Raw genomic sequence first — 17,550 nt, 5'->3', positions numbered from 1 at the left:
ATTGTGTGCTAAGCTGATAATGAGGACACTAGCTATTATTCTATAAGTAGCCTTTTAAAATGCAATTTGGACATTTTATCTCAACCACACATAGAAGTCTTTTCAAATCACTTTTATTGGGCATCATAAGTACAGTAAAAAGAAATTTAATGCTTGGTTTCCCCCCCAAATGGGTCACTTTGTAGACCCAGTTAGAAATCTGTAATTTAGCTGGGGCTGTACATAAAGAAATCACTTGTGCCACTGTATCCTTGCTAAGAAATTAATGGTTAAATGCTGAAGCAAGGGTCCCATTGACCCAATTGTGATAGGTTCCCTGACAGAAGTACCTGGGCTGCAAGCTCAGCAACTATGGATGTGTCACTAAAGGGGGGGGGGCAAGGATAAGGTAAGCAGTTCATTGAGCCACCAGCTACTGATCATGAAACTACTCCTGGAAAGTACTTTGTATGTGGGTTGATGACAGAGCCATGGTTTGAAGTGAGACTGCTGTAAGAGACAAATGAAGAATACATGGGAGAAGGAAAATAGGATGTGAAAACTGTTTGGAGAGAGGGAGCGAAACAAGTGTTAGCATACAGGAGCACTAAAGGATATTGGCATGATAGAAAGAGTGTGAGCACTCAATACTTATGGGCCTCAGCCTGTCTTATAGGGTGATAAATGGGTTTTTCTAACTGACATATAGGGCCAGAATGACAGATTAGTTGCTTGAAGTGCCAGGGTTCATGAAAGAATCCAGATACAGGCACACATGTCTAACTTGTTTCTGACCCAGACCCAGAAGATGATCCTCATATGCTTTGCTAACAGCATGAAATCAGTGTGAAATCAAGGCCCTCCAGATTTTCATGAGCCCTTTCTTTCCCCTATAGCCTTTCCTTTGAAGTAATGACACAGGGTCTTTGTTAGCTCCCATGGTTCCTAGCCTAGCAGGATGCAACTGAGAGCATGTGGAGCAGTGTCCAAAGATGCTGTGGAACATGGGATATGTGACACACTCCCAGAAGAGTCTAGGGACAGTGGTAAATAAGAGGATTGTTACACACTACTCTTGACAGGGCTGGACATTGCTGTACATGGTGAAGGACATTGCTACCTATGGAGCTTACTACCCCAAAATTTTTCTAAGTGTGAGGAAGTAAAATGCAGAATTGATATTTCATGTTTGCTTCAGCTCAGGAAGTATCTGTGCCTAATCCAAAGGGAAGATAGAGTGATGAAATCTAGGGTTCAATCTTCTCTCTTCTTTGGGCCCTCCACTATTATAATACGTTAAATGGCCTTTTGGTCACACAAACACACAGGCTTTTTTGCCAGGACCTTTAAATCCCTTCTCTCTGGATAGGCTATAGGTGGATATTTGAAAGCAGAGAGTAGTAAAAGTCTTGCTCAGAGAAAGGTATGTTGAATGGTTCTGTTAAAGATCCAAACCATGATCCACAATTAGGAATTGATACCCTAGGGAGGACTGCAGATCCACATTAGAGAATGTGCTCCACATCGGATTATCTATCAGCCTCCAATATCACATAGTACTCCTGACTATTGGCTGCATCAGTGGCTAAATGTTTCAGCTTGCCAAAAGAGAATCCATCGTGCACCATAATACTTTCACACTCTTTTGTCCAGATTTTGTCTTGGTTTACAGCCATGAAAATCCATCTGTGAGGAAAAACCAGTGAGGCGTTTGGATGTCTTACACCATTATCACTTTTTACGAAATGCATGTGGTTAATCTATTTTATCATTTTTCCTGGCTGAATCAGCTTTTCTTTTTTTTAAAAAAAAGATTCATAATTATTTATTAGTTTGTATTCCAAGGATCCTTTCGTGGCAATTACTGCACCTTTTCAGACCATATCATTAGAAATGATATTTTGCCACATTTTCCCAGTTTTGCAACTTTATTCCCAGATGTGGTAGAGCCTATTGTGCTCTCTGCCTGTGTCAGAACAGTCTGGGTTGCACAGCTCTGTTTTCTCAGGTATCATAAATAAATCAACCAGAAGTAATTGATAGTGGCTGTCCGTTCAAAAACAATCAATGGTAGTCTGCAAGTCTTTTGTGACACATTCTTAAAATGTCAGTTTCATTGCAACCAGCCAATCAATAAGTTTATTTAAAGAGACTTTAAGAAATAACAAATGACTTTGTTAGCTTAAACTAAAAATGAATAAGTGTGAGAGATCCATATACGTATACCCAACAAATATAAGGAGCTTAACCTAGGAGGTGAAAATCTTGGGGGGAAATATTTTAGATTCCTACAGATTTATTTATTTATTTTAATCCAGGGCTGGTTGCTTTCTTTTCACACTGTAACTTCCACATGGAAAAGTTGGTTAACAACAATAATTAGGATTCAGGGCATGGATCCTTGAGAGAAATACTATGATTAAGGAGAAGGATTTTTAAGCCAACTGTCAGTATGGAAGAAAAGGAGCAGTTTTCACTTTATCACATACTTAACATTTGGTAATTTTACACAAGTTGCTTCTGTGTTAAGGTTGTTTCTGTGGCCCTCGGTTGAAATATTGACTACTTCTCATACTACCCAAGTTAACTACTGTTATATATTTGCTGAGGAACAGGTGAAAAGTAATGTCTAGCAGGTGCTTCTAATGCATTCAGCGATTGAATGGGGCAGGCAACTTGTTGCCCTCCAGGTATTACTGGACTACAACTCGCCTTAACCGCAGCCACCATGGCCAAGGTGTAGGGATGTTGGAAGTTGTAGTCTTGGAAGAGCAAGGAACCAAAAACAAAATCCTCTGTTGCAATAAGAACCAATCACAACAATACAAACACAACACATAGGCTAATAGTTAGTAGAAAATATATAATAGAATAATGATTTCATTCATACTATAGTCTTTCCGTTGCAACTTTTGAAAGACCATTGAGAGACTTTACTTTCAAAACTTTTGAGGCATCTTCTGTTGAAACTTTTGAAAGACTATTGTGAGACTGTCCTTAGACATCTGTTTTGAACACACGGCTTGACGGTCCTCACTACCACTCTACTATATTGTACATATGAACTTTGATTGGCTTACTCGTATAATTTGAATGATATCACTATTCTATTATATATTTTCTACTATCAGCCTACATGTTGTGTTTGTATTGTTGTGATTGGAAGTTGTAGTCTGGCAATATTGGGAGGACATAATGATGACTTTCCAAATGATTAAACACACACCTTGCAAAGCAGCCTTCTAGAAACACTAGGTTTCTTCTGAGTAAACAAGGATATCCAATTAATCCAATTAAAGGGTCAAAGTATTTCAGTTTAATGCTGTTCAGAGGCTCATTCTGAAATCAGTAGATGACAGTATGATTGTCACAGTTCAAGTAACAATAACTGGCTTTATAACTGGCTTGGATGAATTAGTGATTTTATACACGTACTTAAATCGAACGTAGTTGAGTGGTGAGTATGAAAGAAGAGTGCCAGTTTTTATAGAAGTCGTTCAGAAGCGTCTTGGTGGAGCTTGCCAAGAAGGGGAGCAGGAGGGGCAGCACTGTTGAAGCTGTGCAGGTGCACAACGGGACTGCCAGATTCGCTTTCCCGGTGTACCTGCACAGCCCCAACCTCATCATCACTTTGCTTCTCCTCCTCCTCCAGGGAAGCAGCAGTGATCATAAGCAATACAACCCTTCCTACATGGGGAACTGCTTTAGTGGTTGTGCATTCATAATAAACATTTAGTGTAGAAATAAAATTATGGGCAAACACCACTTCAGAGTGGTCAGAACTGGGCAACGTATTTACTGGATGAGTACAAAATAATCAATTTTAGCTGTGATTGCTTCAGTGCTGGGAATTTGAGGAACTTAGGATATAGTAATAAATCATAATAATTTTGCTGATTGATTGATGCTCACTTTTTGAGTTTTCACAGTTCTTCTTGTATAGTAACTCCATGCAACAACCCTTTAGCATAGATCAGTATTATTATTATTCCCATTGCTGATAGGATGCTGAGTCTGAGGATAGTAGCTGGGTTCAGGCTAAGAAGAGATTTCCCAGTTCACCCTATTAGCCTTTACCTTTCACCAGAACTTGACCTAGTTTTTCCTAATTTGGAGTGTAAAATAGTAAGTAATGCACATAGCAACTAAAGATTGTCTCTAATTTTGGCATATTTAATACTGTTCTGTCTAAGCCTCTGATAACCTATTTGTTGCTGTTAATAAAACATAGTGCTTTTGACAGCTATGTTATCTCTTAAAGCTGATATAGTGTTTTCCATTATCAGTGTGTCTCTATTTGTAGCTTTTCTGTTATGTTCTTAAGAAGAAATAAATAAAACAATGAGTCACTGAGTTGTAGGGAGATCGACTGCCATTGATTGCTACCATCATCATGTGGTTACCTCTAGGTGACTATTCTTATACTGCTAGTTGTGTGCAAAAGTTAATCTTGTTGGCTTTCCTTCAGCAAAGTATATAAAATCATCTGTCTCAGTGACTGAGTACAGCCATGAAAATGTACTCCTGGTAGCATACAGGTCAGGATGTTGGCATGCAAGCAGCATATTACGGAAGCTGACACAGGAACTGTGTGTTCCACACTACACTACTTCAAAGATTAACTGTTGAAAATACTTCAGGCACTGAAGCTTTAATTTAGTAACTTTTTAAAGGCTATAATCAATGCAGCACTACGTAGATGGATAATATGTACATTTTGTGCAATTTTCCCTTGCAGTATGACTTTGTGGAACTTTTGGATGGTAGCCGGTTGATTGCAAAGGAACAGCGCAACCTTCTTGAGGCAGAGAGAGCAGGTAGACAGGCAAGGTCTGTCAGTCTTCATGAAGCAGGTTTCATCCAGTATTTGGATGCTGGGATCTGGCATCTGGCTTTTTATAATGATGGGAAAAATGCAGAACAAGTGTCTTTTAATACAATTGTCATAGGTAAGAATTGCATTCACTGTGTTCGTTTACAAAAGTTGCAAGCTGAACTATTCTCTAATATTTTCTTCTTTGTTGGACAATCTTGAGTATTTTGCAGAAAATCTGTTTTGATGGAACACAGTTGTGTCAAAATCTGACTTACTTGAAGTGTACTAAAATATTTATGACATGTTGTTATGCTCTGTTATCAAAGATCTTGTAATAATTCTATTAAAATAGAATTTTGTTAGAAGTTACTGCTTTAACATTCTACAAGTAATTCAAATGAATTAAGCTCTATTTACATTCTCAAAGGCAGTAAACAAGCTAAGCACGCACACTCCTAAAAGTGTCTTAATTTGCTATCATTTACAAGTGATTTAAATAAGAGTTCTCTTCTGTTTTTGCTAACTGCTGTGATTGCAGGGTATTAGAATTTCTCTTCTTACGGTTCCTTTCAGAGTCTGTGGTGGAATGCCCCCGCAATTGCCATGGAAACGGAGAGTGTGTATCAGGATCATGCCATTGTTTTGCTGGATTTCTGGGCCCTGATTGTTCAAGAGGTATATAAATTGAATTCCTTTCTTAAGTCAATACAAATACAGAACAGAAATACAAGTAGTTACTAGAGCAGCAAGAAAAAGAAACTGAAGTACAACTTGTTGTCTTGATGTTCCTCTGCTTCTAAAGCTTGATTGAAAAGAATTGCGTTAAGTCTTCTGTCATGTTTTATTTCACAGCAGCCTGCCCAGTATTGTGCAGTGGCAATGGGCAGTACTCCAAAGGACGCTGTCTTTGCTACAGTGGCTGGAAAGGGACAGAGTGTGATGTGCCTACCACCCAGTGCATTGACCCTCAATGCGGAGGTCGTGGGATTTGCATCATGGGCTCTTGTGCCTGCAACTCTGGATACAAAGGGGAAAACTGTGAGGAGGGTAAATATATAAACATTTACTTAGGATTTGACTGTAATTCTTCAGAAGTGCTTTGCTACACTATTATGTTCTAGGCCCTAAATATAATACCAAATAAATGCAGATGCTAGCACATTTTAGATTTAATGAAAACATCTCTTTTATATGCATATCATTCACATTCAGAATCTTTCAAGCATATTAAACATAGGATTTAGAAAATCTTTCTTGGACTGTAGACTTTAGTTTCCTTAACTATTGAATGTGTAAATACATTTTAATCTCTTAGCTTGTGAGCTTGATCTTCTTTGTTACATTACTGAGCTAAGATGATGTAGGAAAGAAAAAAGATAGTTTGACAAAAGACTCAGTATTTTCACATAGTAGAAGAAATTGCATGTACTGAAAATCTCCTACATAAACTACATTCCTGAAAGTGCTAATTCAAATCCTTCATGTTGAAAAACAGTACAGAATTTTTCTGTTGTGGTGGTGTAAATAACTATGATAGCCTTTCCTCTGTGCTGATATTTTTTCCAGATGGAAAAAACCCCACACGTTTCCATTCTCAATCAGATTGATTTTATTGATCTGCACATACAAAGTAATACAATTAAGTCTCTGGAATTAAATTTTCAGACCATTGACCCTACAAGTGTAACGTTTTATTGAGTCAAATTGCTAAATTAAATCTCGTCAACTAAAGCACATTAAAGTGAATTAAGAAAGATAGAGGGTATGCAAGTCATTTATTTCCTAAACAAGCTGATGGTGGTACACAGCTGTCACAACACAGGAATAGCAGAGTCCACTAAGACAGTCTATTCATATGCATGGTCTTTGGGCAACAGAACCTCCCCTAACTTGTATTCATTTCAGTAGCTACCTTCAGATGAATTCAAACCTGTTTCCTTTGTTCTGAATATTGCAGTAAAGCCATCTTCACTCTGCCCTGGTATAACTCAGAAGATTAATTCATAAAGAGTATTCTTCCTTTCTAGCTAATGACCAAATCTGTATATAGTATGCACATGCACATCTCTATGCTAGAACAGGGAAAGGCCTATTTTCAACAAGGTTTAAATTTTGGAACAAACTAAGCAGCCATAGTAAGAGAAGACATGATAGAGGTGTATAAAATTTTGCATCTCCCTATCTCAGAACACTAGACCTTGTAGATAACCAAAATAGCTGAATGTTGAACTATTAAGAACAGAAACAGCACAAAGTTAAACTATGGAATTAGCTTTCACAAGAAGTGGTGGTCACCAACTTGGCTGGCTTTAAAAGAGGATTAGAAAAATTCGTGAGGATAAGGCTACTAGCCATAATGTTTATGTTCTTCCTCCACTATCAGAGACAAGTTGCCTCTAAATTCCCACTGCTGAAAATCACAAGTGGGGAGAGTGCAGTTGCAGTTGGCAGCTGCCTTCAGGCCTTCCATGTGCCTCTGGCTTGTTGGCTAGTTAGGCATGGAACTTGCAGGTATTAGAAAATATGTAGGCACATATATTGGGAATGTAAAGGGGAATTCTAGCTTCTAAGGCTGCAATTCTAGCCATGTCTACTTAGAAATAAGTTCCATGAATTAAGTGGGTCAGTGGGGTTAGGATGGCAGCCTGTTGCATTTTGTTTGGTTTGCTTGCCTTTATGATTTGAAGCTTGCTTTTTTTAATGAGAGCTAAAATAATCATCATTTTGTTTTAGTAAGCCCTGTTCTGCAGCCCCTGCCACAATTACAGCCAGGTCTTTTTCTAGACCTTCTGATGATTAAAGCGTGTACCTCTATTGATTTTTGCTGCTGCGTTCTGTTAACTTGTAGTTTAAGTAAAAGGAGCATAGCGAGGAATTGAAGGTTTCTTCTGCTTTGTACTCTCTCCTTTTTCAGAGCCTAATAGGAGCATTATACAGATCACTGAATTGTTGTGCTTGTTTACTCATGTGTAAGAATGAATATACTGTAGCCTAATTCATGGGAAATAACGATAGAACTCATAGATGCAAAACTGTCTTCCCGTTTCAGCTGATTGTTTAGATCCAGCCTGTTCAAATCATGGTGTGTGCATCCATGGAGAGTGCCATTGTAATCCAGGATGGGGCGGTAACAACTGTGAAATTCTGAAGACTATGTGTCCAGACCAGTGCTCTGGCCATGGCACGTATCTTCAAGAAAGTGGCACATGCACTTGTGACCCTAATTGGACTGGTCCTGACTGTTCCAATGGTAAGGACTTTTTAAAAAAAAAGAAATCTGTTTGCTTTAGCTGTTAATATTGGGCAATATTCTAGAATGATATTATATTTAGGTCCCAGTGTAGCTAAAGGCTATAAGCAATGCAAGCAAAAAACATGTAGGAATACGTAACTGAAATTGGCCATACAAGGATAGCAGATTGCCACCACCAACACTTGATTCATTTCATTTCATTCATATATTTCCACACCGCTTTTTACCCACACGAGTCACAGAGCAGCTGACAAACAATATGTAGCAATAACATTACAATTGCAACATAAATCATATAGAATAATTAACAAATCATCAGTAAAATCATTTCATTTATTAATACGGGAGTGAGCCAAGTTCACATCATGTATGCCTGACATTTTGCATAGACTTGAAGGTTTTCTATTAAACAAGCCTCTGCAAATTTCTTCTTCACTCAAAGGATGGTAGTGCAGTCCTTTTGCTGAGGTACCAGCCTGCAGCACTATAATAACATTAATATTGTACCTTGTGATGTCGCAGTAAGTCAGTGGTAGCACCTTATGATGCTTAATGTTTATTTTCTGGCTTAGCCAGTTTATTTATTTATATATATATATATATATATATATATATATATATATATATATATATATCCATTCTTATACAGCCAAATACCACTTATGCTCCTACCAGATGGTGACTGCTGAGTTTACCAAACAATAATGCTGCCAGGGTCCTACAATGGCACTATTCTTTGGTAGGCCCTACAGCCTGGCTGCAGGAGTGTTGGTGGCATGGCTGCCAGAGAGTGACAGACGCTGAGGGTAGCAGTGCAGTGGCAAACAGGCCAAGGGTCAACACCCCTGAGAATAACTAGGCTGACATTAGTCACCACAACATTCTTTTCTTATATTGTATCGTATCGTATCATATCATATTATGCTGTCTTTCACCATAAGGGTAAAGGTAAAGGGACCCCTGACCATTAGGTCCAGTCGTGACCGACTCTGGGGTTGCGGCGCTCATCTCGCTTTATTGGCCAAGGGAGCTGGCATACAGCTTCTGAGTCATGTGGCCAGCATGACTAAGCTGCTTCTGGCGAACCAGAGCAGCGCACGGAAACGCCGTTTACCTTCCCGCCGGAGCGGTACCTATTTATCTACTTGCACTTTGACGTGCTTTCGAACTGCTAGGTTGGCAGGAGCAGGGACTGAGTAATGGGAGCTCACCCTGTCATGAGGATTCAAACCGCCGACCTTCTGATGGGCAAGTCCTAGGCTCTGTGGTTTAACCCACAGCGCCAATTAGTTTGCTCCTTATTCTCCAAATGCTTCAAATAACCTGTAGATAATCAATATATACATGTTCCTAATTAAAAAATTGTTTTGTTAAGATTCTAAGAGAAAAAGGAAAAGTTGTTTTGCTCCATCCAAAGGTTTAGCGGGGGGGGGGGGGAGATGTTTAAAATCAACTTTGCTTTCCTCTGTCTTCATCAGCAGTTTGTCCATTAATTAGCCCTCCAATTCCTCTTCAGTTAAATTAACTCTAATTAATAAGTTCATTACAAAGACTGACGCACCTTGCTTAAAGCAAGTGTGCTAGAAGCTGATAAACACCTCCACTCTAATGAAAAATTGATTAGATGGAAGACAAAAGGTGGGGCCTCTGAAATAAACCTTTTCCTCCCAGAGCAGGGTTGAAGTTTTGAAGTTAATCCATCCAAGATCTCATAATAAATAAATACATCATTTAGTTCAAAGTAGATATAAAAAGATTATATGAGAAACTCTCTTGGCTCCCACACCTTCTAGCGCATAAAATGTGTCACAAGTCTTGATAGTATGTTTAATGTTCTACAGCTCTTTGAGATACAGCAATGACTTCTCAGGGGAAGGATCCTTTTCAGCTTTTTTATTATTACATTCCTATTTCAATATCTATCACAAATAATTTCTGATCTTTGTTTCCAGAATTGCTTTTTCTGCTGTTTCTTTCTTTCAGGAGACAGAAGTCATATAATATGCTTATGAAACATCTTATGGCTGTGCCAGCTTTGTTCTAAGAGTCTTAAACTATATCCCTTAAGCTATGTTTTTCCTTCTCATATTAGCGCCACAGAAAACTATTCTCTCAAAAAAAGAAGGAGAGATGAATGCAAACTGTAATAGACTGGAGTATTATTTCACACCTTGTATTCAGCATGAGAATAAAGTGTTTTATGTAGCTTAGAAAACACTTTATTATTTTAGCAATCACAGTGCATTTTCACAAGACGACAAATAAGGAACTGAATACTGTAGATGAAAAGTGACCAGCCTACCTCCCACATGCGGCCTTTCCCCTAATTTCATGCAGCCCTTGGCCTAATGTCATGCAGGTAACAAGGATGGAGATAATGGGAGGAATGAGGATGGCAGAGTGGGAGAACATGGCAAACAGAGTGAAAGAAAAAACAGGTGGCTTCATCCACTTTTGGCCCAACCCTACCCACCGCTTGCATGTGGTCCCCAACAGATTACCCCTGAGGATATGCGGCCCTCCACAGAAAAAAGGTTGCCCACCCCTGCTGTAAATAATGGGTTAAATGGTCAGTTGATACTGTTTGGGGTTTTTTGCCTACCACATAGCAATTGTCACAACCAATCTGGCAGTTAGGGCATTGGGTTGGATCCTTAGTCTAAGCAGGAAGGAGATTGGGCGTCCCAGCCCCCACTCCAGTGGATCAGGGTACCCTGTTAGAGGGGTCCTAGGGGCAGTGCTTGTGTCCAGATGCCCAGATGTAGGTCGTAGGGTGATCCTTAACCCAGAGGCGACCCTGCCAATCAGTCATCCAGCAGTCGGGTAGGATGGTTCTGGTTTCACTCCCAATGCCTATGCCAAAACTACCCAATCAGAACACAAGATATTTTGGGCTCAAGGATAGACACCCACATACAAAATGCATCTATCTTGTGTTGATGTTCCACACAAAAACTATACTTACTTGTGGACTTGGGAGTGTAGTTACATTAAGTTGCCACAATAGGGCAGAGAGTAGGAAAGAGCTTTATCTCAGTGCCCTTTATTTCAACAATCATGAGGATTTCAAGAATGGAAACACTTAATTTCAAGGTTACATGAAATAATACATTAGACTGACAATTTCAGGAACAAAAGTGCTGGAGATCATAGAACGGAAATAGACAAAAGGAATAGCTGTTTTTACTCCCTTAATGGAAGACTTCAGGCTTAACACTGGTAGAATCAAAACATTAACATGATATTGTTGTATCTTTATTTTTCTGTGGGTTAAAGCAAGATTTTCTGCTGTAGCTACTATTAGTTTTCAGTGCATATGATCTCAATGCTCAGTAAGAATATTACATAAATCCTCATATGTGTAAGAACAGGTGAGTCTTAAGATATATGTGATTAGGAAATCTAATTTTAAAATACTCAAAGCTAACTGAAGAAAAGCTGTGGTAGATAGACATCCCTAAATCTCCTGGGCAACTAATAGAGCATTAGCTAAGATGTAGATTCCCCAACCTCTTGAGAGCTTCCTGAAAATGCTTTTATAGTAACTTTTTAAATTACATTTTCAAAGGGTTTGCCTTCCTCTGTGATCAGGTTGGATCAGGAATTTGGCTAATTATTGTGTTCTTTCTCACCCCCACCCCAACCCCATCATCCTATCTCCTGCTGTTTATTTCTGATGCAGAAATCTGTTCTGTTGACTGTGGCACACATGGCGTCTGCATGGGTGGAACTTGTCGTTGTGAAGAAGGCTGGACTGGGCCATCCTGCAGTCAGAGAGCATGTCACCCTCGGTGTGCTGAACATGGAACATGTAAAGATGGGAAGTGTGAATGCAGCCAAGGCTGGAATGGCGAGCACTGCACGATTGGTAGGCTAACTGTGCTTTAATATTATTCTTCAATACTGAACTTAAAAAGCCAGAGGTCCTGACCTTGTCTGAATCAGAAATTTAGCACTTTGAAGCCTGTTCCTTCAAATGGAATATTTTCACTTGTCAGTTTGTGTAAAGAAATTGTTACTTTAAAAAAAGAAGAAGAAATGATTATATGATGGATCATCAATCCTTATCTCACCCCAGATGGAAGGGGCAAGAATCTCTATTCAATTTTTTCTTGGTTTTCTCTACACATAAGTTCACTGACTCCAATGATAACTATTTTAGTATTCTTCCTAATCATTGGATAAATCAGTTCGTTTATACCAGCTTTTCTGATTTTAGCTTGTAGTCGTGCATCTCATTTCACCTTTATTAACAAAGGAAACTAAAGAAACATTGTACATGAACATAAAAGCTGGTTTGTTTGCCAGGAAATCTAGCACCCTGAAATAATTTTTGTTGAGTTTTGTTAGCAGGCATAATGAATTATTTAACATTTCCACAAAGCTTCTGTTTCGACAAATTGAGCAACTTGCTGACTTTCAGCACTTCCATTCATAGGTTTGTTTTTTTTGTGCAAGCAAGAGCAGAGGCCTTATGTTTTTGTAGTACAAGACTCATTTTTCCTTTACATCCTGCATATTATATGGATATAAAAGAAAGATGCCTTTTTTCTTTCTTAAAATTTTCTTTCTTAGAATTCTGTTATGTTTCTTTTCAGAAACCAGTCTTTGACCAAATAACCTTTGATATCTAACTAAGTTGGATCCATGATAAGTCATTAAAGATCACAAAGAGGACAAATGAAGGAAGACTTTTCATAGTGATCCTTCACATTTGTCTCCATATTTCCTGCTCCTTTTAAAAGTCTATGGTAAAATGAATGTGGGAGACAAAGCCTATCGCTAAGCTTTAGCTTGTCAGCTTGTAATTATTCAGCAAATCACTCTTCTGTTGGCCTCACCGACCTACATGGATTACAATTATATATGGATGAACTGTTCTTGCACATTTTTTTCCAATGTATTAGACACAACAGGGTTTTTTTCATCAGCATTGGGAAGGCAGGGGGTTCGACTAGATTTCAAAACTATGCGTTGCCCGTGTATTTATTGCATTACTGCTTTTGCAATAATACATTAATTGTTTTGGATATTTGTTAAGCTTTTAAACATTAAAGTGGTTTGGGTAGGGCTTCCATTTTCCTGCAATGACTGACTAATTCAGCAACAGTTCTAATCCCATATATATCCAGTTTCCCCTTATACCTAGTCATGGTTCCCAATAACTTTCAGTCTCACCAATCTCTTTAAACCCTAATCGATGGGGACAGAATTGCAGCCTGCAGCTATGAGAATAGCTATGCCAAAATGGATTAATGGATTAATTTTATTATAAGTATACTTTGAAATTCCATTTACCAATTTTAAACTTATAGAATACCAAATTTATTCATTTAATATTGGTGCTAGAGTGTATTTATTGATGACAACAACACATAAAAGCTGTCTTGTGTAATATATGCATGCATGTATGTATGTATGTTACAAGAGTAAACTATAATTTCTTACACATGCAGATCCTGCTATCCACTCGCTATGCAAAAATTAACTTATCTGAATATAAAGAATTATGCCCAAACCTTGCTGTACACTCTGCAGGTTCAGATATCTGAACAGCGGGAGTCTGCCTACTTTCTTGTTTGTTTGTGCTTTGATGTTTGGCTGCAGACAGTTTTAGACAGAAACTGTGCAGAGAGGGAGGGAACAAGATCAGACAAATTGGCAAGCAGGAGAGATCAGACAGATCAGTTTTTGTTCTTTGGGAGAGACATGCTGATTGGCTGCAGCCATTTTAGGAAGAAACCATGGAGACAGATCTGACAAATCCCCAATTACAAATGTTCCCCTAGGAATCAATGGAAATTGTGGACTCGTTATGCAAACGCTTGCCTAATGAACAATTTCCATGGAGCATATACTATGTTTGGTAAACGGAAGCTGTGTGTATAAATAAATACAATGATAGAAAGCTTGAAAAGAGAAAATGGGTAGAACCAATGAGTTGGATCTCAGGATTCCATTCTTCCAACGAAAACAGTTTTCCCCCAACAGAATTGGTATTTTGGATCCAACCTTCTGTCAGTACAGATAAAATAATGTTAGAGAAAAATAAAACCTGCATAATGACAACAAAACAAAGTGTATTGCACCCAGCCCTTGTGGTGCTCCCAGTAAGTCTGTGATCACTATCCAATAGCAGTAGAAAAAGGAGTCTGCAATCATTGTCAAGAGGAATAACTTACACCACCTACATTTCTGAGAATCTTTGTAACCCTATTACAGGGTTCAAATGGGAAAAAGGGGAAATAACACAATGCAGCATAATAATTGCACCATGTGCGTTTGTACAGCAATACTTACTAATCGTACAATCATGATGCTTAATAAAACAAGATACAAGGTGCAAGATTGAAATTCTGTCCAGATTCCAAATGTTTTAGTCTTGTATGTAGTGTTTAACAGCTAATTCCCCAGCTGTTTCATTTTCAAATTTTCACTGATTGGCTTCCTAAATCTCACATCAGCCTTGGTGTTTAACAGAGGTGCACTGACCAGCTTGACTAAATTTTTTTTCCTGAACAAAGCATGTCTTTGTGATCATTAATGATCTTGCTTTCCAATGTAGTGAAGAAATAAAAACAAATAGCAGGTATTTCGTAGCTTAAAGGAATTAGGATTTCCCCTAGGCCAGATTTCCATTTGAATTGCCTGCATCTACATGAAAATCAATGTAACTCAATAAACAGCTTGGTGTTTAAAGCACTATTAGCAGAGAACACCTCAAAGGACTACCTTTCCTTAAACTGGAGAGATGGGATTTTTGGGGGGCTTCTAAATATGTGCCCTGCTGAATACAAATAGAAAGAGTAATTGAAAATTAGGTGGGAAAGAAATTAAACATTTTCAAAAACTAATAGAAGTTCTCAGTGGAAACGTGCATCAGATGCTTCCTTAAACCTATGTTTATTGATAGCTTGCACACCGTAGAGTTTACTTCTCACTAATATGATCAGCATGCACTTCCTCGCTCTCCAAAGTTGAGAACTTGTCCATTGTTCAGAGTTACATGCCAGGAGAACTGCAAGCTTTTCACATTTTACCAAGTTAATAGCTGTGTTAACAAATAGCTGTGTGAACCCTTGTGAGCATACATTCGGTAAAAGTGAGCACAACCTCTCCTTGTTTTCAAGTCCAAAGCTCATCTACACGCATCAATTCAGACTGGCCTGAAGATCATCTGTCTTATCAGCCTTCTTCCTACTGAGTGCAGACGTGGGAGGCATTGGAAACCAGTGCTCTGTAACTGTTGAGATGTTAACCTAGTTTTAATATAGCTTTTAACTGGATCTAACTTGTGTGAGCATCAGTTCAGAAGCAACAAATAATAATGAGTGGAGTCTGTAGTGGTTGGTGCTCATTGGGACAGGTAGGGCAGAAGGTGGGAAGGCCAGGCAGTAGGTGGTGCCAGAGACAATGATGGGCAGAGCCAACTTATTATTGGTTTGTCCTTCTCATCCTCCTTGCTGAGTTCTACAGGTGTAACACTGAGACTAAGGATGGCACGCATTACACACCCAGCCCAGCAAGCAGCAAACTTTGAAATGGGCCCAAGGCTGGGCAGCAGTTGTCTCCCAGTGGCTCGATCTTTTGACCTTTCATCTTTTGTCAACCTAGAACTAGGATAGCAAAGAAAAATGGGTAAGAGCTGGCTGTACTTGGGATATGACAGTGGACTGACCACTCTGCTCCTTACTGGTCTCACTTAAGATTGCCTTCATGGAAAGATAACTCTCTATAACGCTGGTCCATGTGGAACTGAGAATCAGGCACTAAAATAGACACAATGAATTTATAGCTTTCAAGATGTTAATGCAGCCACAATTTTTAATATCCTTGGCTATCGGAAGCTGGAGCTGGAGTTCCAATAGCATCTGGAAAGCTACAAGTTCTCCATCACTGCGCCAAAACCTGCTCGACAAAACTTACTGATAAAGTACATTGTACAATTCAAAGAATGCTGTAATGTTTTGAATGGAGGGACCCATTCTGTATTGCTGTTTCAGTTAATGTATGTAGATTGAGTTGTTCTGTTGAACTGAATGCAGATACTGGATTCGGTCACTAGCATTTTGTGGTATTTATATGCTTTTGTATCCCATTTCCAGGGCTAGTGCAAGACTTTCTGCCACCTGAGGCATACTGGCAGCTGCCACTGTCCCAGCATGTTGACCTGCTGCTGTTGCTTTTGCCACTACATCATCAATAGCAACACAAGTGTGCCAAGGCTGACCAGAGTCATCTCATCTGACAAAGTCTTGTGCTGCTTTGTTGGCATAGCAATAAATACATTTTTAACTTTAGGCTGCATTCGCCATGGCAATGCAGGGATCATGCAGGCACTCTCAGAGACCACTTTATCCACAATGACTCACTCTGAGGAGGAACTGTTCTTCAAAGTGAGGCATATGTTACCTAGAGAGCCCTGTAAGAATTGCTGCTGAGAGCTTTGCTGCAGCTTCACACTCCGTAGCAGACAGTGGAGGGAGGGGGGAGCTGGTGGCAGCACTGACCCACAGTCAGTGGCGTAATGGCACTGAGAGTGTGTCTGGGCTGGGGGACACACACACACAGAGAGAGAGAGAGAGAGAGAGAGAGAGAGAGAGAGAGAGAGAGAGAGATTGACAGGACCTCTCCATCTGCCTGAGACAAAGGTCTTACTGTGGCTAATGGGTGGACCAGCCCTGACTATTTCAGAATAAAGTAAATTAAGTTCTCTTTCTAAAATAATTATAGGATGCAATTGGACATGTGATGAAGTATCAATGAGATCAGCTTATAACTAAATGCAGAGTTGTGTGCTTAACTTTAGGTCCATGTAAGTTGCATTGATTCACACCCAACTGAGCAAGAGTGTAAAGTTGGAAGGGAGATTGTTAGCGATAGGCTATTGTTTTTGCAATTTAGCTGACACTTATCTTGGGTAAATTAAATAACTGTGATAGGAACACTATAAAAGTGAATGCTTCACCAGCTGCTTTGCCATTAAACGCATTTAGTCGAATGGAATTAGCAAATAATTACGTTGGTAGGAATCTACTATATTCAAGTGTTGTATTAGTGGCTCCAATTAAAAAGCTTCATAATTTTTTTCTTTCTATACACATTATTATTGTTAGGTAATTTACATTGCAAATTAGAAAACCTGCATTAAAATTCAGCTGCATTCTGATTTGTCAACAGCCCTTTTGAAATAAATCTGTAACGTTAAATATGGGTGAGTAAGACCATCTGTTTAAAGAACTTGCCTGCAGCTCAAACACTTAACTCATGACAGGCATTACAGCTGTTTAATTGTTATGGTGTGGAAACAATGATCGTTCTGTCCAAAATTAATATTTATATACATATTCATGTGGTTCAAAGTAAGTGGTATAAATGTGAGTGTATGCCATTAAGCATTCAGAGAAGAGATGGAGTTAGGTTTTGGTGATATTTTAACCTGGCTGGGAGACATGTATATTTTAACCTAGTCTCAAATGGATGGGGGCAATAAGCATATCAT

The 17,550-nt window shown here is 38.9% G+C and overlaps 1 protein-coding gene across 21 annotated transcripts in view; it reads left to right on the top strand.

Annotated features, from left to right (window-relative positions):
• Positions 1 to 17,550, top strand: part of TENM3 (teneurin transmembrane protein 3) — a 1,264,592-nt gene that overhangs the window by 1,176,454 nt on the left and 70,588 nt on the right. For all 21 annotated transcript variants that reach the window (XM_053402551.1, XM_053402561.1, XM_053402557.1 and 18 more), the window contains 5 exons: positions 4,718 to 4,928; positions 5,369 to 5,470; positions 5,648 to 5,842; positions 7,845 to 8,045; positions 11,731 to 11,916. In XM_053402551.1, the coding sequence (XP_053258526.1) occupies positions 4,718 to 4,928; positions 5,369 to 5,470; positions 5,648 to 5,842; positions 7,845 to 8,045; positions 11,731 to 11,916 (895 nt within the window). The remainder of the gene's footprint in view (positions 1 to 4,717; positions 4,929 to 5,368; positions 5,471 to 5,647; positions 5,843 to 7,844; positions 8,046 to 11,730; positions 11,917 to 17,550) is intronic.

This window comes from Podarcis raffonei, chromosome 9, assembly GCF_027172205.1.
Source record: "Podarcis raffonei isolate rPodRaf1 chromosome 9, rPodRaf1.pri, whole genome shotgun sequence".
Lineage (NCBI taxonomy): Eukaryota > Metazoa > Chordata > Lepidosauria > Squamata > Lacertidae > Podarcis > Podarcis raffonei.
This window is presented reverse-complemented; position numbering and strand designations above follow the sequence as displayed.